General features: G+C 41.6%; 1 protein-coding gene across 4 annotated transcripts in view; it reads right to left on the bottom strand.

Moving 5' to 3' along the window:
• The window catches only part of arnt2 (aryl-hydrocarbon receptor nuclear translocator 2), a 399781-nt gene that overhangs the window by 21066 nt on the left and 354030 nt on the right, over positions 1-24685 (bottom strand). For 2 of the 4 annotated variants that reach the window (XM_060941110.1, XM_060941112.1), the window contains one exon: positions 23770-23938. In XM_060941110.1, coding sequence (XP_060797093.1) covers positions 23770-23938 — 169 coding nt within the window. The remainder of the gene's footprint in view (positions 1-23769; positions 23939-24685) is intronic. The other 2 variants (XM_060941111.1, XM_060941113.1) reach the window with 1 other exon arrangement.

The following is a 24685-nucleotide window of genomic DNA, read 5'->3' as shown; positions in this document are numbered from 1 at the left end:
CCTGCATGTCTTTGGACTGTGGGGGAAACCGGTAGCCTGGCAAGCCAGACTAAATGTGAACATTTAGTCTGGTCTCAGTCGTAGACATTTCCGAAGGGTGTGGGTAGGAACAACCCGTTGTCTTTCAAACTGTCTCTGTGCGTATAGGCCAACGCTCTGACCAATCAGCGCAACAGTGACTGTGACGTAGTCAGAACGACAGAAAGCAGTGGGGGAGGCAAAAATATTTTTGGCCGCTAGGCGGGTCGGTCTAGTTTACTAGGCTAGAGCCAGCTGGTAGATCAGACTTTTGCCATAGCCAGTCGGCAAAACAGCGAAAACGTCCTTCTTGAAAGGGAATGAGCGGAGAGCCTCTTCCTGCTCATGTTTCAACGAAAACTCCAAGTCTAATTCTTCTAAAACTGATTCCAAAGCAGAGTCAAACGAGCGCTGTTCAATAGCCATAGCCATCTTTCCTGTTGTGCTTTCTCCAGCGTCGCACAGCCTTGTCGTCACTCCTGCAAAAGCCCGCCCAAAGAATCCAAACAAAAACCTTGCGTTGTGATTGGTGGGCACGATTTGATGCCCGGGGTGTGTTGTTAATATGGTCCGAGGCTAGACCCACTGGTAGGCAAAAATATTTTTGGCCGCTAGGTCTAGTTTACTAGGCTAGGAAACCCATGTGGACATGGGAGAGCATGCAAACTCCACACAGAAAGGCCCACGTAGGCCACTGGGCTTGAACCCAGGACCTTCTTGCTGTGAGGCGACAGCGCTAACCACTACACCACCGTGCCGCCCTAATTTCAAGCTAAATTAAGGAAAAAATGTAATAATTTAAGTGATAACAGGAACTTGCTTCAGGGATGTTTCACAAAATTAAATGTAACTATAATTGGATAAAAAGCATATTATGTTGTTCTTCAATTAAAAAAAAATGTAATCAATGGACAATTCCTGCAGTACAAGAGATGAATAAGCAATTTGGAAAGACAATTCAGGAAGATGATTGTTGTTGGAAAACAAAATCATCCTGGGTGTGGGATCAAACCCCCTATTGTGTTTTATTACATAGGATTATTGATGATTTATTGATGTGTGTGCGTCAGAATGGCTTGGGTGGGAAACTTATGAAATATGCGTATATAACACGCGTGTATAAACTATCCGAGTCCTTTTACTAGTGCATTTCAGCAGCCCTTACAATCTGCTGCAGGGACTTGCGATCGGGGACATTGCAGTTCCCGTACCAGACAGTGACGCATGTGCAGAGGATGCTCTCGACAGTCCCCTGGTAGAAGGTGGTAAGCGGGGAGGGAGGCTGGCCTTTTTCAGCCTCTGCAGGAAGTGGAGACGCTGCTGGGCTTTTTTGGTGATGGTGGTGGTGTTGAGTGTCCAGGTGAAGTCATCTGCTATGTACACCCCCAGGAACTTTACACTGCTGACTGTCTCGACAGCAGAGCTGTTGATGTGTGGTGGAGTGTGGGTGGCAGGGCTCCTCCTGAAGTCAACAACGATATCTTTTGGCTTTTCAACATTCAGAGGCAGGTGGTTGTCTCGGCATCAATCTATCAGCTGTCCAATTTCCTCTGTCTGCAGACTCGTTGTTACTGAAGAGTCCTACCACTATTGTGGCATCTGCAAACCTGATCATACGGTTTGAACCAGTGTTGTAGTTGAGTCACTTAACCTTGAGTCCGAGTCCAGTCTCGAGTCCCCAGTGTTCAAGTCCAAGTCTTTAAAAAAAAAGAGTCCGAGTTGAGTCCACTATTGATCCAAGTCAAGTCCGAAAACAAGACTCCAAACACACCATTGGACGGTGGCTGTTTTAAAGGAGAACTGAAGTCATTTTTAAACTTGCTTTATTTTTTAATTAACGTGTTATTCAATTACGTTTTCAGTTTTAGTAACCTTATATCGTGACTTGTATTGGCAACTAATTGCAATTAAATATTATACTTATTGACCTATTCAGTTTTTAGCCATGTTGAATTTAGTTCATTTGGTCCATGGCAGGCGTCGCTTATCCGCGCGATCTTCACGAGACTTGTGCGAGACTTTGAAACGTGAAGTGTCAGCCAGGTGTCAGTGCTGTCATTTTGAAAACTGTTTTCCAAGCGAAGTATTGCACAAAAACGAGTTTAAATGACGATTACTGCCTACTTTTTTCAAACTTTCCTGACTGCTATCAAAACAAACAAAACTTCCGGCTTGATTACGTCAGCATTCGAAAGAGGGCGCGCGCATCTTTTGACAACGTTGGCAGATGTTGGTCACTTTGATTTCTGCTGTACGTTTTACTTCCGTCCTACGATGTCTCGCACAGGTCTCAACGAATCTCGTTTACGGCCATCGCTTTGACATATGGACTGATATATTACAGAGCATATTTCAAACACTCATAACTTGCTATAGCAGTGACAAAATGGCTCTCAAAAATGCACTTATATTTAATAAAATGTGATAAATAGAATTTTGATAATAAATTTGCCTTCAGTTCTTCTTTAACACTAGTTTGTTCCTGAACATGCCGTATGAACAGGTGAACGTGCTTCTCTTTATGAGGGAGTGTGAAGTATTCTGTCAGAGATGGTTGGGAGACGGATGCAAGTGCATAAGGTGTGTTTATTAATACAAGTTAAGACGGGTAAACAATCCAGAACGGCAGGCAAAATCATAAAACAGTGAAACAGGCAACAGGTCGAGCGAGGCACAAACAGGCTATCATAGACTCGGCAGAATCAAAGACGAGAAACAGGAAATCAGGAAACCAAACAAGGAAATAAGGCTCAGTAACGTGTCAACAATGCAACTCAATATTTCGCAAAGTAAGGGCGTTTTCACAGTTTTAATATAGGTGCGCTGATCATGGCTTAATCCTGTGCAGGTGCGAGTCATTTATAGCGCGCGAGAGTCCGCTTGGTGCCCGCGCTGTCCGGAGCGTGCCCGAGAGTCTATCTGATGGACGCACCAAGGTGCACAGGTGTGACACTCGTGCATGAAATTAGTATAAAATTAATGTAGATATAACTATCTTACGGGCGGCACGGTGGTGTAGTGGTTAGTGCTGCTGCCTCACAGCAAGAAGGCCACGGGTTCAAGCCCAACGGCCAACGAGGGCCTTTCTGTGTGGAGTTTGCATGTTCTCCCCGTCTCTGTGTGGGTTTCCTCCGGGTGCTCCGGTTTCCCCCACAGTCCAAAGACATGCAGGTTAGGTTAACTGGTGACTCTAAATTGACCGTAGGTGTGAATGGTTGTTTGTCTCTGTGTCAGCCCTGCAATAACCTGGCGACTTGTCCAGGGTGTACCCCGCCTTTCACCCATAGTCAGCTGGGATAGGCTCCAGCTTGCCTGCGACCCTGTAGAACAGGATAAAGCAGCTACAGATAATGGATGGATGGATAGATGGATAAATATCTTATGCCAAATTATTATGGCATGTTCAAAAAAATAAAGAAAAAATCCGAGTCCTTGTCTCCAATTTACGAGTCCTAATGCAGTTAATGCACGAGTCCAAGTCTGAGTCATCAGTGTTCAAGTCCAAATTGAGTCACAAGTCCTTAAAATTAGGGCACGAGTCGGACTCAAGTCCGAGTCCTGGACTCGAGTACTACAAGCCTGGTTTGAACTGTGCTTGGCAGCACAATCATGTGTCAGTAGGGTGAACATCAGGCTCAGTGTCCCTGCCAGTGTCTGCGGAATAACTGTATTAAATGCTGCGCTCAAGTCTGAACAGCATTCTGACAGAACTGTCTGTTTTTTTGTCCAGATGAGAGAGCACGAGTTGGAGGGCCTCATCTGTGGTTCTGGTGGACCGGTATGCAAACTGTACTGGTTCTTCTTGTTCCAGGAGTTGGGTCTTCATGTGCTTCAGAACCAGCCTCTCAAAGCACTTGGTGATGATGGGTGTGAGTGCTACAGGCTGGCAGTCACTGAGGCAGGACACAAGTGACTTCTTGGGCACTGGGATGATCCTGGTGGTTTTAAGACAGGTAGGGACCATTGCTGTACTCAGGGATGTGTTGAAAATGTCAGTTAGAACGTCTGCCAGTTGGTCAAGTGCAGCATTCCATGGGTTGACTCTACACACATCTAACATCAGCCCTGGTCAGACACAGGAACTGGTCATCAGAGGGAGGGATGGTGGGTTTTCCTTGTGGGTTTATTTTGTGTCTCAAAACATGCATAGAAGTCATGTAGTGTGTCTGGCAAGGGGGCGTCACAGCTACAGGCCTGAGGTGTTTTTATTGAACGTCCCATTCCAGATTTAGTCTCCTTAGTTGATATAATAACTTTCACTCTTTTGGAAAATATTTCCACTAGACTTTGGAGCGCGTCTGTGTGGATCAGTGTAGGTTCCTCAAGCTCTTCCACACCAACAATGTCCATGTCTTCATGGATCTTGCTTTGTGCACAGGGGCATTGTCATGCTGCAACATATTTGGGCCTCTTAATTGCAGTGAAGAGAAATCCACAGCATCCAAAGCGGTCCTACACAATTTTATGCTTCTAACTTTGTGGCAACAGTTTGGAGAAGACCCACATATGGGTGTGATGGTAAGGTGTCCATATACCTTTGGCCATACAGTGTATCCCATTGTATCCTCTTCAATTTGAACATGTCTCTATGATATATTTACTCAGCAGGGTTTCCCATACATAGACCATTGTGTGGCGCAGCGCCACACAATGGATTCCTATCGCCACACAATCAGACTCGCGATTTTGAAAAAAAAAAATTCCGTTGCATATCATTCCGTTCATTCATAGTGCTCTTTCTTCTTGTTCGCGCGCGCACACACCCACACAGAGAGAGAGAGACGGAAAGGCGTGTACACAGGCCTGCCGTTGCGCATATACCTGGACTGCAAGTAGGCCTGTTAGGCTAATTAAAAATAATGCAGCCTTCCCGATTCGCCTTCCGACCCCTTATTTTAAAAGGTAGCCTACGTCGTGCTCGTGATGAGCTTTATCATAGCCTTCTTGGCTTACAGGAAATGGACATCCCTGAGTCAGGCTATAAACCAATTTTGATGCATACAGTAGCAGCTTGACGCGAGGAACCGGCCTTATTGCATTATCCCGTTTATCCCGCTTCAGAATTCATGCAAGTTATTAATAATGGCTTGACATTCACAATAAATAAGGATTTCCCACTAGCCTAAATAAAATGTTGTTATACTCGCGGGGATGCCTAGTTGATGCTATCTGAAGCATAAAATCTGAATATTTTAAGAAACATCTTTATTAGCTTTATTGGCGAAGTACAGTGGTGCTTGAAAGTTTGTGAACCCTTTAGAATTCTCTATATTTCTGGATAAATATGACCTAAAACATCATCAGATTTTCACACAAGTCCTAAAAGTAGATAAAGAGAACCCAGTTAAACAAATGAGACAAAAATATTATACTTGGTCATTTATTTATTGAGGAAAAAGATTCAATGTTACATATCTGTGCGTGGCAAAAGTATGTGAACCTTTGCTTTCAGTATCTGGTGTGACCCCCTTGTGCAGCAATAACTGCAACTAAATGTTTCCAATAACTGTTAATCAGTCCTACACACCGGCTTGGAGGAATTTTAGCCCATTCCTCTGTACAGAACAGCTCCAACTCTGGGATGTTGGTGGGTTTCCTCACATGAACTGCTCGCTTCAGGTCCTTCCACAACATTTCGATTGGATTAAGGTCAGGACTTTGACTTGGCCATTCCAAAACATTAACTTTATTCTTCTTTAACCATTCCTTGGTAGAACTACTGGTGTGCTTAGGGTTCTTGTCTTGCTGCATGACCTACCTTCTCTCAAGATTCAGTTCATGGACAGATGTCCTGACATTTTCCTTTAGAATTAGCTGGTATAATTCAGAATTCATTGTTCCATCAATGATGGCAAGCCGTCCTGGCCCAGATGCAGCAAAACAGGCACAAACCATGATGCTACCACACCATGTTTCACAGATGATGGGATAAGGTTCTTATGCTGGAATGCAGTGTTTTCCTTTCTCCAAACATAACGCTTCTCATTTAAACCAAAAAGTTCTATTTTGGTCTCATCCATCCACAAAACATTTTTCCAATAGCCTTCTGGCTTGTCCACATGATCTTTAGCAAACTGCAGATGAGCAGCAATGTTCTTTTTGGAGAGCAGTGGCTTTCTCCTTGCAACCCTGCCATGCACACCATTGTTGTTCAGTGTTCTCCTGATGGTGGACTCATGAACATTAACATTAGCCAATGTGAGAGAGGCCTTCAGTTGCTTAGAAGTTACCCTGGGGTCCTTTGTGACCTTGCCGACTATTACACGCCTTGCTCATCTTTGTTGGTCGACCACTCCTGGGGAGGGTAACAATGGTCTTGAATTTCCTCCATTTGTACACAATCTGTCTGACTGGATTGGTGGAGTCCAAACTCTTTAGAGATGGTTTTGTAACCTTTTCCAGCCTGATGAGCATCAACAATGCTTGGTCTGAGGTCCTCAGAAATCTCCTTTGTTCGTGCCATGATACACTTCCACAAACATGTGTTGTGAAGATCAGACTTTGATAGATCCCTGTTCTTTAAATAAAACAGGGTGCCCACTCACACCTGATTGTCATCCCATTGACTGAAAACACCTGACTCTAATATCACTTTCAAATGAACTGCTAATCCTCGAGGTTCACATACTTTTGCCACTCACAGATATGTAATATTGGCTCATTTTCCTCAATAAATAAATGGCCAAGTATAATATTTTTGTCTCATTTGTTTAACTGGATTCTCTTTATCTACTTTTAGGACTTGTGTGAAAATCTGATGATGTTTTAGGTCATATTTATGCAGAAATTTAGAAAATTCTAAATGGTTCACAAACTTTCAAGCACCACTGTAGATAAACCATCACTGCATCACTGATGAGCACACACACTGGCAGCTGATTCGCCCACTCCTCCTCTCCACGCATACTGCTCGAGGGCTATCAAGAGGAAAACCCAATGCTGCGTGATATTTAGCGCAGAGAAGATGGTCAACGATATCTGGAGTCTACCAAAGGTTAGTATGATGTACTGTGCTCAAACACACCTGCCCAGTATGTAACTCAGAAAAGGTAGCCTTATGCTAGCTTTATGAACTGCTAGCCTTATAACGTTATCAATATTGAACATCCAGCTGTCAGCCTATAACGTTGGAAACGCAGCAAACAATGTCTCATCTCATCTCATTATCTCTAGCCGCTTTATCCTGTTCTACAGGGTCGCAGGCAAGCTGGAGCCTATCCCAGCTGACTACGGGCGAAAGGCGGGGTACACCCTGGACAAGTCGCCAGGTCATCACAGGGCTGACACATAGACACAGACAACCATTCACACTCACACCTACGGTCAATTTAGAGTCACCAGTTAACCTAACCTGCATGTCTTTGGACTGTGGGGGAAACCGGAGCACCCGGAGGAAACCCACGCGGACACGGGGAGAACATGCAAACTCCGCACAGAAAGGCCCTCGCCGGCCACGGGGCTCAAACCTGAACTTTCTTGCTGTGAGGCGACAGCGCTAACCACCACACCACTGTGCCGCCCAGCAAACAATGTGATAAAGATAAAATGCGGTAGTTGAGAGAGGCTACTGTAGGATGCCCATAGGCTAATAATAACTTCGTATTTATTTGACTATTATAATTTCATTGACTCTCAATATTTGCTGCTTTAACTCAGATGAGTATTGAACCTCCAGCTTGTTTTTTGCAATTTATTCCTTGAATGTCAACTAAAGAATGATTGAAAGATTGCCACCAAAAAGGCAAAAAACTAAGGTAAAAACTCAACTTTAAGATTACAACTTTTTAGATTAGGGATAAAATTAGCTCATGTTTTAAGTTGTTCAAATTCTGTAAAGCTGCTTTGCGACAATGTTTATTGTTAAAAGCGCTATACAAATAAACTTGACTTGACTTTAACTTCAATTTTGGTGAGTAATTTTCATAAATTTAAAAGACAGGTTTTCCACCAACCTCAAGCCCAGCAAACTAATGGCCTGACCTGTAATGTAAAGTTGGGTCGAGGAATGAAACCAGGCAGGGTTCTGGTAAAAACTGTTTTAGCTGTCTTCTCTTAAAGAACTTAAAAGAATTTAGATTGAACTAAATAATCTCAAATGCTTCTTGTAGCTTTAAAATAGTCCCAGCAGGTGACTCTGAAGAAAAATACTGTGTGTTTGAACACCGCCCGCTGTAAACACTTTGCATACACCCCAATGACCGACTCCACCGACCGCCACGACACCACCGCGCACGATTCCCTCATCGGCACAGTGGAGCACCACAAATTGCTACCTGGTCTGTGGGAAACACTGCTCAGTGATGCCTGCCTAAAATAGATACGTCCATGTATGCACTTTGAGCACATACAAATACACAAATCCTTGAGCACCCATTATCACAAACTGCCATATTTTGAATAATTTGATCTTACCAGATAGAGCATGTGGAGTATAAACACGAAGATGTTTCAAGCATTAAAATATACAAATAAACTTTTAAAACCGACACTTTTGACAAAGTAATGATTCATTTCAGAGACATCTCTGGTTTAGAGTTTAATGTGCAGTCTGGCCTATCTGGAGCTCACATGATATGGAAAGTGTGCTCACGGCTCCAGTTTGTAAATGAGCCTGTGCGTGACGGACAGCTTGATAGCTCTGATAGTTTGAGAGCAGGTTTGCGAGAGTGTTCGTCTCCCAGCGGTGCAGTAATTCTTAATCGGATTCTCCCCACACACGGTACACATCTGCTAAACTTGCACTCGCCACGCGAACAGTGACCATATGAGGAAAGCTGCTCTGAGTTAAGAGTCCTATCTGGGATTCGTTCACTATAGTTTACCCAACTGCATATTTTAGGCGACGAAAAGAGAAAATATTATCCAAGCTTCTGTTTAACCCTAAGAGGTAGAACTATGTTTATTAGTCTTCTAGCATTACTCTAATAACACTGCTGATGTGATCCTCGAAAATCCATTAAGCCGTGAAGTTTCTAATGACACCGGAGGGTGAAAATGTATTATGCCTAGGTGGGGAAATAATTAACACATTAATCAGATGACTTTGTAGCGCAGGATGCTGATTGGTGAGAATGTGCTGATTAATTCATTTTCAGCAACTCTGACTGTAATAATGCTGACTGTAATTCACATCACAGGCTTATATTAATGCGCTCATTCTAATATGTTATTGTTTCTATAGCAACTGCTAATTCATACAGCCTGGCTTGATGGATGAATTTAAAAACGTGTTGCCATTTAACAACGAAGAATATATAATTATTCGTATAGTCAAGCATTCAGTAAGGAGACATTCATTAAATATTTATGGAAGGAATTTCCAGCGTTACTGTCAGCAAGTTTTCCACCATGGGAGAGTGTTCAGGACGGGGAACTAGTCTAGTTTCTCAGCAACATGACAAGCTGTTCCTTTTCTGCCATATTAACTTTAAAAAAGGGGAAAAAAAAGAGGGCGATGACGTAACTCCTTAATCTGCTGTTATTTAAATAATAATAGTACTAACAACATTAAACGAAGCTATTTTACAGTTATTCCATGAAATCGAGTCGTACATGAGCTGATAGCCGACGAGGCGCAAGCCATGTACGACGAGATTGAGTGGAATAACTCTTTTATTATATCCACGTTCACTGGATTTTGAGAAACGGAGCATTAATCTGTTTATTTTTTGTAAATTCGATAAATAAAAACTTCATACAAAATGTCCGATAAAATCATTTCTGCTTAGAATCGGCGAAATAACAGTCGTAATTTGTGAAAAATGCTATTATAATAATAATTCTTGAAAATTAAATAAAAATCATCATTCTTACCATCAAATATTTTTAGTCCATATTTTGTTGCTTTTTTATTTTATTTTTTGGGGTTTTGTTTTTGAGTAGAGTTTTTATTTCGTCCTTGGTTGGTTCAGCAACACGCGCCGCCATTTTGTTTTTCTCTACTCATGGTATATGAGCTGATAGCCTAGTAGTAGAGTAGCCAATCAGAGCATGCGATTGCTTGTATCCAGTGAATGTAGATAGAATAAAAACTGATAGCAAGTACATCATGTTCATTAATAGACTAAAAAATTTGGAACTGAGGGAAAATGCTACAGTGTAAGAAGAATAAAATACTTCAGGATATGCTGTTATAGGGAACTAAACTTTAGGGTGGTTGCAGCTTGACTTCTTGTTGAGCAGCATTACACATAAAATTATAACATAACATCTGTGTGTGTATATTATTTTTATATAAGTTAAATTTACACAGCACCTTTCTCAAAACCCAAGGTCGCTTTACAATTACAGGAGGGGAAAAAAAGGCCACCAAATAGAGGTCAGGATGTCATTCCAATGGTGTAGCAGCCACAGTCCCACCAAAAGGTGCACGGAACCAAGTCCCACACCGCCAGCACAGCCGCTGCGACGCCACCGGGCAACATCACTCGGAACACCACACCATGGATCCACAAAGTGAGAACAGACGCACCGCCATGCAGAGCGCTGGTATCTCCCAAACCGCCTGCACAGCCGCCGCGACGCCACCGAGCAACTTCACGCCAAGCACTAAAGGACTGCTGCACAGAGCACTGTACAACCACGATGTTAAAATGAGCAACGAGCTCACTGCAGTCCATAACTAGGAGCACAGGCATCACTCACAGTGAATCAAGACCTGGAGGGAACCGATGCCCAAAACTGGGTCCGGAGCTACACCAAAACCGATGGACAAAACACTCAAACAAAAACAAACAACAACATCACACTACACAAACGCAAAATAAACAAATACTGAATGCACATGATGTACTCTCAACCGGAAAATTAATTTTATATATATATATATATATATATATATATATATATATATATATATAAACACACATACACACACACACCAACAGTAGTGCTTGAAAGTTTGTGAACCCTTGAGAATTTTCTATATTTCTGCATAAATATGACCTAAAACATCATCAGATTTTCACACAAGTCCTAAAAGTAGATAAAGAGAACCCAGTTAAACAAATGAGACAAAAATATTACACTTGGTCATTTATTTATTGAGGAAAATGATCCAATATTATATATCTGTAAGCAGCAAAAGTATGTGAACCTTTGCTTTCAGTATCTGGTGTGACCCCCTTGTGCAGCAATAACTGCAACTAAACGTTTGCGGTAACTGTTGATCAGTCCTGCACACCAGCTTGGAGGAATTTTAGCCCATTCCTCCGTACAGAACAGCTTCAAGTCTGGGATGCTGGTGGGTTTCCTCACATGAACTGCTCGCTTCAGGTCCTTCCACAACATTTCGATTGGATTAAGGTCAGGACTTTGACTTGGCCATTCCAAAACACTAACTTTATTCTTCTTTAACCATTCTTTGGTAGAACGACTTGTGTGCTTAGGGTCGGTGTCTTGCTGCATGACCCACCTTCTCTTGAGATTCAGTTCATGGACAGATGTCTTGACATTTTTCTTTAGAATTCGCTGGTATAATTCAGAATTCATTGTTCCATCAATGATGGCAAGCCGGGGGTGTCGTGGCTAAGGCGCCATACCATAAATCCGGGGACCCGGGTTCGATTCCGACCCGAGGTCATTTCCCGATCCCTCCCCGTCTCTCTCTCCCACTCATTTCCTGTCCTGTCTCTACACTGTCCTATCCAATAAAGGTGAAAAAAAGCCCAAAATGATGGCAAGCCATCCTGGTCCAGATGCAGCAAAACAGGCCCAAACCATGATACTACCACCACCATGTTTCACAGATAGGATAAGGTTCTTATGCTGGAATGCAGTGTTTTTCCTTTCTCCAAACATAACGCTTCTCATTTCAACCAAAAAGTTCTATTTTGGTTTCATCCATCCACAAAACATTTTTCCAAAAGCCTTCTGGCTTGTCCACGTGATCTTTAGCAAACTGCAGACGAGCAGCAATGTTCTTTTTGGAGAGCAGTGGCTTTCTCCTTGCAACCCTGCCATGCACACCATTGTTGTTCAGTGGACTCATGAACATTAACATCAGCCAATGTGAGAGAGGCCTTCAGTTGCTTAGAAGTTACCCTGGGGTCCTTTGTGACCTCGCCGACTATTAAACGCCTTGCTCTTGGAGTGATCTTTGTTGGTCAACCACTCCTGAGGAGGGTAACAATGGTTTTGAATTTCCTCCATTTGTACACAATCTGTCTGACTGTGGATTGGTGGAGTCCAAACTCTTTAGAGATGGTTTTGTAACGTTTTCCAGCCTGATGAGCATCAACAACGCTTTTTCTGACGTCCTCAGAAATCTCCTTTGTTCGTGCCATGATACACTTCCACAAACATGTGTTGTGAAGATCAGACTTTGATAGATCCCTGTTCTTTAAATAAAACAGGGTGCCCACTCACACCTGATTGTCATCCCATTGATTGAAAACACCTGACTCTAATTTCACCTTCAAATTAACTGCTAATCCTAGAGGTTCACATACTTTTGCCACTCACAGATATGTAATATTGGATCATTTTCCTCAATAAATAAATGACCAAGTATAATATTTTTGTCTCATTTGTTTAACTGGGTTCTCTTTATCTACTTTTAGGACTTGTGTGAAAATCTGATGATGTTTTAGGCCAGATTTATGCAGAAATATAGAAAATTCTAAAGGGTTCACAAACTTTCAAGCACCACTGCACATACACACACACACTATTTGTTGCCATGTCTTGCCTGCTTGTCCTCACCTACATTACTCAGCACTTCTAAATTAGTAAAGTAAGTCCATTTTATTTATACAGCACATTTAAAAACAGCTTTCCTACTTAAACAGCTTAGCTACTAAACAGGGACCACAGATGAAAATTAGCTGTATAGCTAACTCTGGTATGGGACTTGTTCTGTACATGGCCCTTGTTAAATAAACTAATAAGTGAAGTGAAGCTTACACTGACTGAAGTGCTGTATAAAGAATACATAACATTCATAAAAAAGATATAAATAGAAATGCATTAAAAACACAAACAAAACTGCCACCTACCAGCAGCAACAATGACTGATAAACAGCAGGAACATGGAGTTACATACATGACCACAAGGCGAAAATAAATAATATAAACTACACAGATTAAAACAAATAAAACTTAAATAAAATTAAATAAAGCAAAATAAAATCTCATATCATCTCTAGCCGCTTTATCCTGTTCTGAGCAATTCCAGCGTTATGGACGTGACACTTGAACTCAAAATGGCAACAAATGACCCAGTGCATGTTTTATTGTCTCCCAGTATTTAAACAGGTGTTGCATATTTTAAGGCTGTACCATACTGGAGAAGTGATAGAACAAGAACAATTCCCATAGTACATCTAGGGCATGCCAGAAAATGCCAATAAAAGATGCGTTATGGATGTGACAGAAAAAGTATCACTTTTCTTGAGTGACTGTACGTTTTTATCAAACTCTGTGAAATTGTAAACCTAATGTCGAAATGGAGATATCCGTTTGATAGAGGGGTCCAAGGTGAATATTAAAAAATCTTTGTTTAAAATATTTTGTATTTCATGCAGAGTTTCGGAAGGAAAAGTCAGCGTTATGGATGTGACGAAATTCCGTTATGGATGTGACGCGTCTGAAATAGACATGGCATATGTTTAGAAAATCAGCAATTTAACCACCATAACCCTTTGAAAAACTCTCTAAATATCAGCTAAAACTATCAAAGTTCTTAAATAATATTTAGGATGGCTATTGTTTTGCTGTTTTGTGGATTTTAGCATACATTTCTGTGGCTTGTGGCAATAATATAGAATTGTACATGATCAAAGTTGATTTTAGCTTGGGTTTTACATTATAAGAAAGAAAGACTGACAGTGACAGATTAGGTGATCAAAATATGTATTTATGTATGTATTTATTTGTTTATTGCCTAGGTGATATCTCTGGGAGTGGTTTTGATGTATTACATGTTGCTTTATTTTTGCATGGTGAGGTTGACATTTACATGGAATTGCCCTTCTACAGGGTCGCAGGCAAGCTAATTCATAGGTCAAGAAGGCCAGCGAATAAAAAATGAATCTTAAGCCTAGCTTTAAAAACAGAGATGGATGAAGCATGTTTAATTTCTAATGGCAACTGGTTCCACAAGCGAGGACAAGAAACTTCAAAGGTTCTGTCGCCTTTTAGTTTAAAACATGACCCTGGGAAATGTAAAAGAACTTCACTGGCAGATCTAAGAGACCTATGGGTTGAATGCAGACAGATTAAGTCTGAGAGATAAAATGGGGCCTGCCCATTAAGAGCCATAAAAATAATCAATAGGATCTTAAACTGAATTCTAAAATGGACAGGAAGTCAATAAAGAGAAGCCAGAACTGGGGTAATATGTTCACACTTTTTAGTGCCAGTCAGCAGTCTTGCAGCCGAAGTCTGGACCATCTGCAATCATGATATTAAGGATCGAGGAAGACTCGGGTATAAAGAATTGCATTCGCCCAGTCATGATGTGAAACGGAATGACCAAAGATGACTACATCAATTTTATTACTGTTGAGCTGGAGGAAATTACTCACCATCCAACTTTTAATGTCATCAAGACAGTCCAGGAGCAGCTGCAGAGGATCACTGGATTTTAGTGGCAGATACAGCTGTGAACCATCAGCAACTGAAGTGAAAGGGGATGCTATACAGCATTTCCTAATAATTTTACCAAGTAGAAGCATGTACAAACAAAAGAGAACTGGCCACAGGACTCACCCCTGAGGGACACCATAGGTCAGGGCTTTTCAAAGTGTGGGGCGCGCCAGAGTTCTTCAGGGGGGGCACAACGTGAGAGACAAAATGGATCGGTTTTTAGTACCTAAAGCTACAGTGAGTGAGGAGACAAAGTCTGGGCCAAGCAAAAAAACAGCCTCCAGGATGTTGCGATTTGCAACTTCAGCGCAAATTCAACCCATCCCCACGAATTCAGGGCGGTGTTGCAATTATATCTAATCACCGCAACTTTCCCGCAAATTTGACCAATCGTTGGCGTCATCTTGAGGTGACGTCGACAAACTACCTTCCGCCTTACTTCCGTGTGTTCAAGAGAAGCAGCATGCGCGTCGTGTTGCCAGATTGGACGATTTCAAGTGCATTTTGGTGGGTTTTGAACATATTTTGGACTGGAAAACGTCAGCAGTATCTGGCAACACTGAAAGTGTGTTATGTTTACAGTGAAGGACTGTGTGCACTTTATTTTTTTTTTTACTTAATACAAGAAGTTAATGGATGCCAACATTTTTGCCAAAATGGTATTTTATTTTCCATTGTTTAGGCAGCTTCAGCATCATACTGTGAGATTCTGTTCAAATTGCTTTTTTCTTCTATGAAGCCTGAGCCATTTATTTTATTAGTTTATAATTATTGTTTAATTTAGTCTTCAGGAGAGACTGCCTGCACACAGGACTAGTATTAATTGGTTTTTTTTTCTTACATGAAAGCTGAGGCATTTATATTATATTTTAAGGTAACTTCATGTTGTGCTGTGAGGTTCTATGCACTTTAACTTTTGAACCAACAGGTGCATTTGGATAAGTAAAGCCTATTTTTCTGCATTTTTGTAGTCCTGGTAATCTTTTATATTGGTAAAGTTGTTTATAGGACCATTTCTCTTTGTTTTTTTAATCAATAGTTTTTCAGTAATAACTTAATATTTAACATATCACTCAATTTTAATCACAAAAAGAGAAAATCGCAACAATTTCTCGCAACTTTCACTTCCTCCCGCAATGTAATCGCAACAAATACCTAAAAAACACTGCAACTTTCATCGCAATTTTTTTTGGAAAACCCCCCGCAACATCAGACATTTTAGCCCACAGCAATCACAAAAAAGGCCCGCGGAATCCTGGGGGACTGGAAAAAGAAGGAAGTATGACCACGATTATTTAAAGTTTGGATTTTCATGGACTGGATCTGAAGATGCTCCACTGCCACAGTGTGTTGTCTGCCAAGAGATGCTAGCTAACGATGCTATGGGATGTTTAAAATGTGTAAAACAAGATGTTTTAAAAAGCACAGATGTTTAAAATGTGAAAAAGAAAAAAATAATGTGTACAACAACCATTTTTTTAAAAATACGAATGGAACATTAAGTATAGCAACAACAAAAATTGTAAGGGGGGGGGGCGCTGTTGTTTATTTGCTCTCCGAGGGGGGCTGACTCTCCCACACTTTGAAAACCCCTGCCATAGGTGACACGAGTCGAGGATAAGAAGGAAAGTCCCATAGCGATTGAGAAAGTCCTATATTTATGGTGAGAGCTGAACCAGTGCAGTGCTTTACCTTTAATGCCAGCCCAGTGTTCGAGGTGATTCAGAAGGATGTTATGATCCATGGTATCAAAGGCAGCACACTAAGGTCCAATAAAATCAAAACTGAATTATCACCAGAGTCTACCGCAAGTAACAGATTGTTTGTCATCTTTATCAAAGCCGTTTCAGTACGATGAAGAGCTCTGAAATCTGAGTGAATGGGTTCAAGTGCCTCAGACGTATTCAGGAAAGATAACTGAGCAGAGATGTCCACAAGCACCGGTGATGGGCGGTTTTCTCTGCCTACACAAACGGTCTGCGCTGGCAACTGAATCCCAGAAAAAATAAAAATAAAAAAACCCCTTGCCTTTCAACGTTCAAGAGATTTATATCGTCTCCGCTGCCCATAATTTGCTGCAAATCCAATTATTTCACCATAAAATTCTCTTCAACTCAGGTTTAGCATGACCGGAAGCGATGCCGTACTTGTTGATCGATTTTTGCGCTGTGATTGGCTGAGCCGGACCACGTGACCACGCCATAGCAGACGGTAAAGACGCAGTTGGTGGTGGTTGCAGATGATTTCACTCGGTTTGCACAAAATGCCACCAAAGAAGAAACTAAAACCTTCCGTGGGCCAAAGAAATATAAAGTCTATGTTTTCTGCAGGTTTGTACAGATAAATCGTAATTAATATTTTCATATCTAAGAATTGTTATTTTCATATCCAGAAGCTCCCCAGAGTGCCCAAGTTCCCATAGAGATCTATGGTCCCTTAGCTAAGGCTTCATACTTTTAAAGTGCAAGTGCTAATAACTAATTGTGTACAAATAGTTATGCTGAAATTAAAACTATACAATACCACACCAGAAGTACATCAAGTCCATTACACATGCACCGAATAAGCTCACCATGTAGTTATGTTACAGAGCCAGGCAGCGTACTACACAGGGGAACTGAGAAAGCCAAGCATACATAAATCAGGAGGGAAATTTCATACATAGTTTGCAAGTATTTTACAGGGAAATAGTTGTTCATTTATTAGCTGAGAATGAACCAGAAGCCACCTACTATTTTTTTAGCCGGCTACTTCAGATTTTCTGGAGAACCCTGAACTGAGGCAACGCTACTTTCTCCATTATTTTTGAAACAAATGGCAGCTTAGAGATGGGACAATATTATAGTTATTTCGATACTTCGCATAAAGGTTGTGTTCTTTAAGTAAAGGCTGGACAACTGCATGCTTAAAACATGCAAGGACTGTACCGGAGGCTAATCAGGAACAAGAGTCATCAGGAGATGACCTATCCCCCCGGCCCCCACATGAAACCCCACTTCAGATTTTCCTAAGTTGAATTGGTTGCCATGGAGATAAGGAAAAAATAAAAATCACAGAAATCCCAAAATGTCAAAAGACACAACTCCTCTCGTCACTTCACATAACTGTCAGGTTTAATTAATTATAATTTGAATGCTTGGGCCAACTGGATCAACAGCATCCTTCATGACATGAGAAGGGACAACATCAAAAGGGAACAGTTTACCTGGACAAGAAACATGAATATTAAAATCACCCAGAATGAACCTGCGATCATATAATGGAACACTATGGGACAGGATGTTGGTGAATTCCGTTATAAAATCTTTCTCTGGTTTAGGAGGCCAGTAGACCAAGGCACAAAGTACAGGGGTTGTAGCAGACTATTTTTACACACTGTATTTCAAATGTGGAATAGCTCTCAGCAGAAAGTGACCATAATTTAAACTGTTTTTAAAAACCATAGCCACCCTGCTTCCTTTTCCAACACTCCTCAGGGATGAAAGAGCAGTTAGCTGGAGAGAGTTCACCAAAGATGGTTGATTCACCAGCTTCAATCTGTATCTCAATTAAAAACAAACAAAACAAAAATCCAGATCATGGCGAGTGAAAAAGTAATTCAAAATGAATCTCATATTAGACAGAGACCTGGCATTAACCAGAGTCATCTTCACCACAGAAGGAGCAGTTGGTTTCTGTGGTTGTCAAGTGTATTCCACTGGGCGAATGTTTAGGAAATTCACTCCTCCCTTTAGATGCTCAGATTATGACTGTTAATAATAATAATAATCATCATCATCATAATTTCAATTTATATAGCACCTTAGGCCACACCCACAAGAAAATAGAGTCCATCAAAAGGAGGTCAGGATGTAATTCCAATGGCGTCGCTACCACAGTCCCACCAGGTGCACGAAGATAAATCCCACACCGCCTGCACAGCCGCTGTGACGCTGCCGGGCAATGTTGCTCGGAACACCGCACCATGGATCCACAAAGCGAACAGAGAAGCATCACCACACAGAGCACTAGCATGTCCCAAACCACCTGCACAGCCACCGGGCAACATTGCTCGGAGCACTGCACCAAGCACAAAAGCACCACCGCACACAGCGCTGGACAACCACGATGTTAAAAAGAGCAATGAGCTCACTACAGTCCATTGCAAGGTGAACAGGCATCACCCACGGCACACCAAGGCCTGAAGGGAACCGATGCCAAAACTGGGTCCAGAGCTACGCCACAACTGGCGGACAAAGCACTCAAAAAACACTTTATAAAAACAAAACAAAACACACACACCCACACACACACACAAAGAAAAATATAAGGAAATAAAGGGAAAAACACTCCGGTGAGAAGCAGCAGCCAAATGCGCACGGTGTACTCTCAACCAGGAACGGAAAACGGTTAATACAAAGGAAAATGGTTGATACAGTTTTTCTTCTTAAAGTAAGGTGGTCTATGGACAGATATGCAGATTGGTATACTGTCTGAAGAAGTAATTTGGGAAGAGTGTTGAACAGAAACAGATAAACCTGTGATGCTGAGGAATACTTAGGTGTACATACTTGTAAAAGACAGTTAGGCTTACTCAGACTGACCTGGCTGATACAGACAGACGTTCTAAAACCTTGAGAGCCGAGTCATTTCGGAGCAGTGTTCTGCACTGAATAAAATACACTATCCCTGAGAACTTTTGTACCAATTATACTGGGGTGAATTCCATCATTCCTGAAGGAAGGGGGATTCCAAAAGAGATTAAAACTGTCAGTAAAAACTAGGTTGCGTGAAGGGCATGTCCCTAGGAGCCAACTGTGTAGGCTGAAAGTATGGCTAAAACACCCAGATCCTCTTCCAAGTGGCAATTCTGGACCAGAAATATGGACGTTTTTTCCACAGGAATCAAGGAAGCTGGAAAGCTTGTTAAAGTCCACTTTTAAGATGTCTGACTTCTGGTTCTGGAAGTCATAAGACTCAATGTGGATAATCACATTCTGCAAAGATGTGTACTTGTTAAGCACACTGGGAAGGTGATGCAGGATGTCAGCAACTTTGGCTCCTGAAAGAAAGTGGACAAGAGCCGAACTTCTGATATTTCTGATGATTGTATCTCCCCCGATCAGCAGAGCTGGTTGGAGAGGGCATGGCATGGCTCTCTGGACATTCTGCCCAGAGGAACATGGAGGTGGAGCTGCTGACAGCTGCACTGGACATGGACACTGAGTAGCAGTGGGCACTCAGCTCCATGAACCCCGCCGGGTCCGGGACATGACTGACTGAGCGGCATGCGAAAGAGTTGGAGATAGAGACAGAGGAGAATATTCATGTTCTTCTAAAATTGAAAATCTATTCCCTAGTTGAATATTGCAAGGTTGAGTCAGGAGATGGGGAGGACGGTCAGAGCATCTGCCACCTCATTTTCCTTCATGGGCCACCATCCAGATCTCCGGTAGACATGGTGTGGAACAGCTCACCAGCTTGGGTCGTGCCCCCAGCTGTGACCATGGATCAGAGGCCTGGAAAAGAGCTGCATCAGATCCAGCAGCAGTGGCATCCAGGGCACATATTGAAGCAGAGTGGAAGGTATTAGCATTAGCCGAGGCATTAGCCACAGCCAACACAGAATCAGGTGGGACCTCTTCCTCTCTGATCTCGCGCAGCAAAGTTATCCTGTCTTCCAGTTTGCCGATTCTCTTGGACAGACGGGCACAACTTCTACAGCCGGTCAGGGAACCAGCTGGGGAGCAGAGTGGAGGCATGCTAGCTCTAGGCTAAAAACAAATCATACTAGCAGAGCCCTCAGAGTAGAGATATGCTAGCTCTAGGCTAAAAACAAACCACATTGACACACACACACAGTCTTTCTTTAAAATCCTCTGAATCCAGTAAACAGTAGTCCAATTTAGGGTTTTTCATGTAAAGTTTGGTATTTAGTTGAGCCTGGCTTTAATTTAAAGCCTCCATAAATCAGGTACAAACCAGCCTTAGTCAGTTTTATGTATCTCTCCTGTTATTATTATTATTATTATTTTTACCTTTGCTTTGTTTTTCCAGTATTGTTGACAAGCTGATGCTTCATTAAGAATTGACATTGACATGGTCTTAGTTTTGACTGAGAGTTTGTAAAAATAACACGTTTTGTCTTTTCTATTAACATGCACAACATTTCACAGGACATGATTCCTTCTAGAAAACTCAGCTAATCATTGGCACAATGCACAAATGAAGGCAAAGGCTACACGTTAAATTAAAGGCTTGGCCTCGCAAAGGATTTGATGGTTTTCAATCTCGATTTTGATTCGGTCTTGCTTTCATTCTGACTTGAATTTGACTTGGCCTTGACCCCCCTTAAGACTTGGTCTTGACTCACTCACAGTTAGTCCTGGTCGTGGACTTGACAAAGGCGGTCTTGACTACAATCCTATGCTCTATTTTGTGCTCATACTGATGTCAAATTTTGCATATTTTTTATGTACCCCTTCTAATTTAGGATTGTTTGTCTTGGTGTTTTTAACCTGTATACATCTCAGTTTCTGTCCTAGTCTGACAGAAGACATTGCTGTTGTTATGGAGATGGCAGGGTCTGAGGGCTTCTCTAAAACTGTGGCTTTGCAGGGCAGATTGCTAAGCCAACACCTCTTTTGGAAACACTGATGGAGGAAGGAAGAACTGCCATATCAAGCACAAAAATGTGTAAAATGTACAAACCTCATTTCCAGAAAAGTCGGGATATTTTCAAAAAAAAAAAAGAAAGAAAAAAGAAAGAAAGCACAACTTTATTCATCACACACTTGTGAAATTTCCTCTCTGCATTTAACCCATCTGAAGCAGTGAACACACACATGCACAGAGCAGTGGGCAGCCATGCTAACAGCACCCGGGGAGCAGTTGGGAGTTAGGTGCCTCGCTCAAGGGCACCCCCAGCCCAAGGCCGGCCCATATTAATCTAACCGCATGTCTTTGGATTGTGGGGGAAACCAGAGCACCCGGACACGGGGAGAAGATGCAAACTCCACACAGAAAGGCACTTGCAGGCTGCTGGGTTCGAACCCAGAACCTTCTTGCTGTGAGGTGACCGTGCTAACCACTACACCACCGTGCCGCCCAAATGCAATAAAAGCAAAAATATGTGATTTGTTAATTCACATGAACCTTTATTTAACTGACAAAAGTACAAAGAAAAGATTTTCCAAAGTTTTATTGGTCAACTTAGTTGTATTTTGTAAATATAAACAAAATTAGAATTTGATGCCTGCAACACACTCAAAAAAAGTTGGGACAGAGGCATTATTACCATTGTATTCCACCAGCGTTCCTTTTAAGAAGGTCATGAGTTCAAATCTTCAAGCATCTCCAAGCTAGCATCCTCCAGCTGGAATATACTTACTTGGAAATACTAATCCCATTTCCAGAGAAGTTGGGATATTTTCCAAAATGCAATAAAAACAAAAATTTGTGACTTGGTAATTCATGTGAACTTTTATTTAACTGACAAAAGTACAAAGAAAAGATTTTTGAATCGTTTTATTAACCGACTTAATTGTATTTTGTAAATATAAACAAAGTTAGAATTTGATGCCTGCAACACACTCAAAAAAAGTTGGCATTATTACCATTGTATTCCACCAGCGTTCCTTTTAAGAACACTTTTTAATCGTACGGGATCTGAGGATACAAATTGTTGCAGTTTTGCATTTGGAATTTTTGTCCATTCTTGCTTGATACAAGACTTCAGCTGCTCAACAGTCCGCGGTTGCCGTTGTCCGATTCTCCTCTTCATGATGCGCCATACATTCACAATAGGAGACAGATTTGGACTCGCTGCAGGTCAGTCAAGCACACGCACTGTCTACGAAGCCACGCTGCTGTAGCCCGTGCAGAATGAGGCCTGGCATTGTCCTGCTGAAATAAGCATGGACTTCCTGGGAAGAGATGTTGCCCTGATGGCAATATATATATGTTTCTAACATCTAAATATGCCCCTCTGGGTCAAAGGTACCTTCACACAAATGCTACTGACCCATGCTGTGGACAGTGATGCTCCCTATACCGTCACAGTCACTGGCTTCTGCACCTTTCTCTGATAACAAACAAGATGGTTGTGTTCAAGTTTGGCACGGAGAACTCGACATCCAATTTTCCCGAAAGCAAGCTGAAATGTTTGACCACAGCACATGTTTCCACTGTGTTTTGGTCCATCTGAGAAGAGTTTGGGCCCAGAGTAATTGGCATAGAACTGATGAATGACTTCCTCCTTGCATAATACAGTTTCAGGCTGCATTTCTGGATGCAGCAGCAGACTGTGTGAAGTAACGTTTTCCAAAGTACTCCCGAGCCCATGTGGCTATATTTGTCACATTAGCATGACAGTTTCTCAGGCAGTGCCGCCTGAGGGCTCGAAGGTCACGCACATTCAACAGTGGTTTCCAATCTTGCCCTTTACGCAGTGAGATGCCTTTGAATTCCCTGAATCATTTCACAATATTATGTTCTGTAGATTTTGAAAGACCTAAATTCTCTGCAATCTTGCTTTGAGAAATATTCTTTTCGAATTGATGAACAATTCTCTGACAAATGTTGGCACAACGGAGTGAGCCATGACCCATCCTTGCTTGCAAAGACTGAGCCTTTGGTGCTGCTCGTTTTATACCCAATCATGATACCAATTAACCTGCTTATTGTGGAATCTTCCAAAATGGTGTGAATTTAATAACCTCTAAAGTTTTTGGTCTTATTTTGCCTCTGTCCCGACTTTTTTGATTGTGTTGCAGGCATCAAATTCTAACTTCGCTTGTATTTACAAAATACAATTAAATTGGTCGGTAAAAATATTGAAAATATTTTCTTTGTACATTTTGGAAAATATTCCAACTTTTCTGGAAATGGGGTTTGCTTTTTAACAAAAACATATCTTGCTGTTTGAAGAAAGTATGTGAAGATTCTATTATGTATTTTTGGAATACCAGTTTGAGTGTGAGACTTCCATTATTTAACTACATTAGCCTCATCGCTGAAGTGCAAAACAAACAGCGGCAAAAACGAACATTGGACGCTAAACACGTCTTGGCTGATTGACTCCATTTAAGAAGGGGAAAATGTGTAAATTAGATTTTCACTAGACTGTTTTTTTTTTTTTTAAATGGTGACACAGCTATTCCTATTGGAATGAAGGTAAGGTCTTACCAAATGCAGTGCTGCGATTGGTCAGACTGGAGTAGGCATTGCCACTGGGAGAGGAAGTGGCTGGACTGGAAAGCGGGCTGTAAGAGGACGGGTCGGCCTGGTAGCTGTGGCTTGAGCCGATGGCGAATGGAGAAGACTGAGCTTTACTGGACTGAGCCGGGAGCTGCTGCTGTTAAAAATGAGTATAGAAACATTTAGTATGCACTTATTACAAACACTCACTTCAGCACTTTATATTTATAATAATGCATTGCTTGAATACCAGTAGGAATTACAGTAAACTAGATTCAGATTTGAAGTACACAAAGCACTTGGGGTCCCATCTGTTGTGGGAGTACAGCAATCAATGGAAGCTTCTAGAAGTAATGGCTAGAAGCTGTGAAGCAATGAACTTCTAGGAGATTGATTGTTATTTAAATACCGCACCACAATTAACCAGACGTGACCAAAAAAAAAAAAAAAACTAATAAAAAAAAAAACCCAAACAAAACAAATTTGGCTGATAAGTGATTAACAGAGCTCTAAACTGTGTGGATGGAATTCATTACCATCACTTCCCAGGTCATCCGTTTAAGATTCATTAGGTTACAGACTGAAAATGCGAAACTTTATTCTTCTATGTACACAGGTGAGTGAAAATAGATCACACGCAATCTTTTCCAAAGGGAAACGGTCCAATCAGCCATCACACTCTGCCCACATGAGCATCTGGATCTGATGAAACTGTCACGCAAAGCGATTAATGCAATGTTCCGCTACTCAAGACTGATTAGTCTAAAGATGGAAGTGAGGAGAGGTAGACGTGTGATAGAAAATGGCAGGGGAGTAGAAACATGTAGAGGGAAATGTTGTGGATAGGAAAGGGCAGGAAAGCGTCAATGGGCCTCATTTTTCAAATGGATTTAAACACATTTAT

The sequence above is a fragment of the Neoarius graeffei genome, chromosome 15 (assembly GCF_027579695.1).
Source record: "Neoarius graeffei isolate fNeoGra1 chromosome 15, fNeoGra1.pri, whole genome shotgun sequence".
NCBI classification, from domain to species: Eukaryota; Metazoa; Chordata; class Actinopteri; order Siluriformes; family Ariidae; genus Neoarius; species Neoarius graeffei.
The sequence above is the reverse complement of the archived record's forward strand: the minus strand, read 5'-3'. Positions and strand labels throughout refer to the sequence as shown.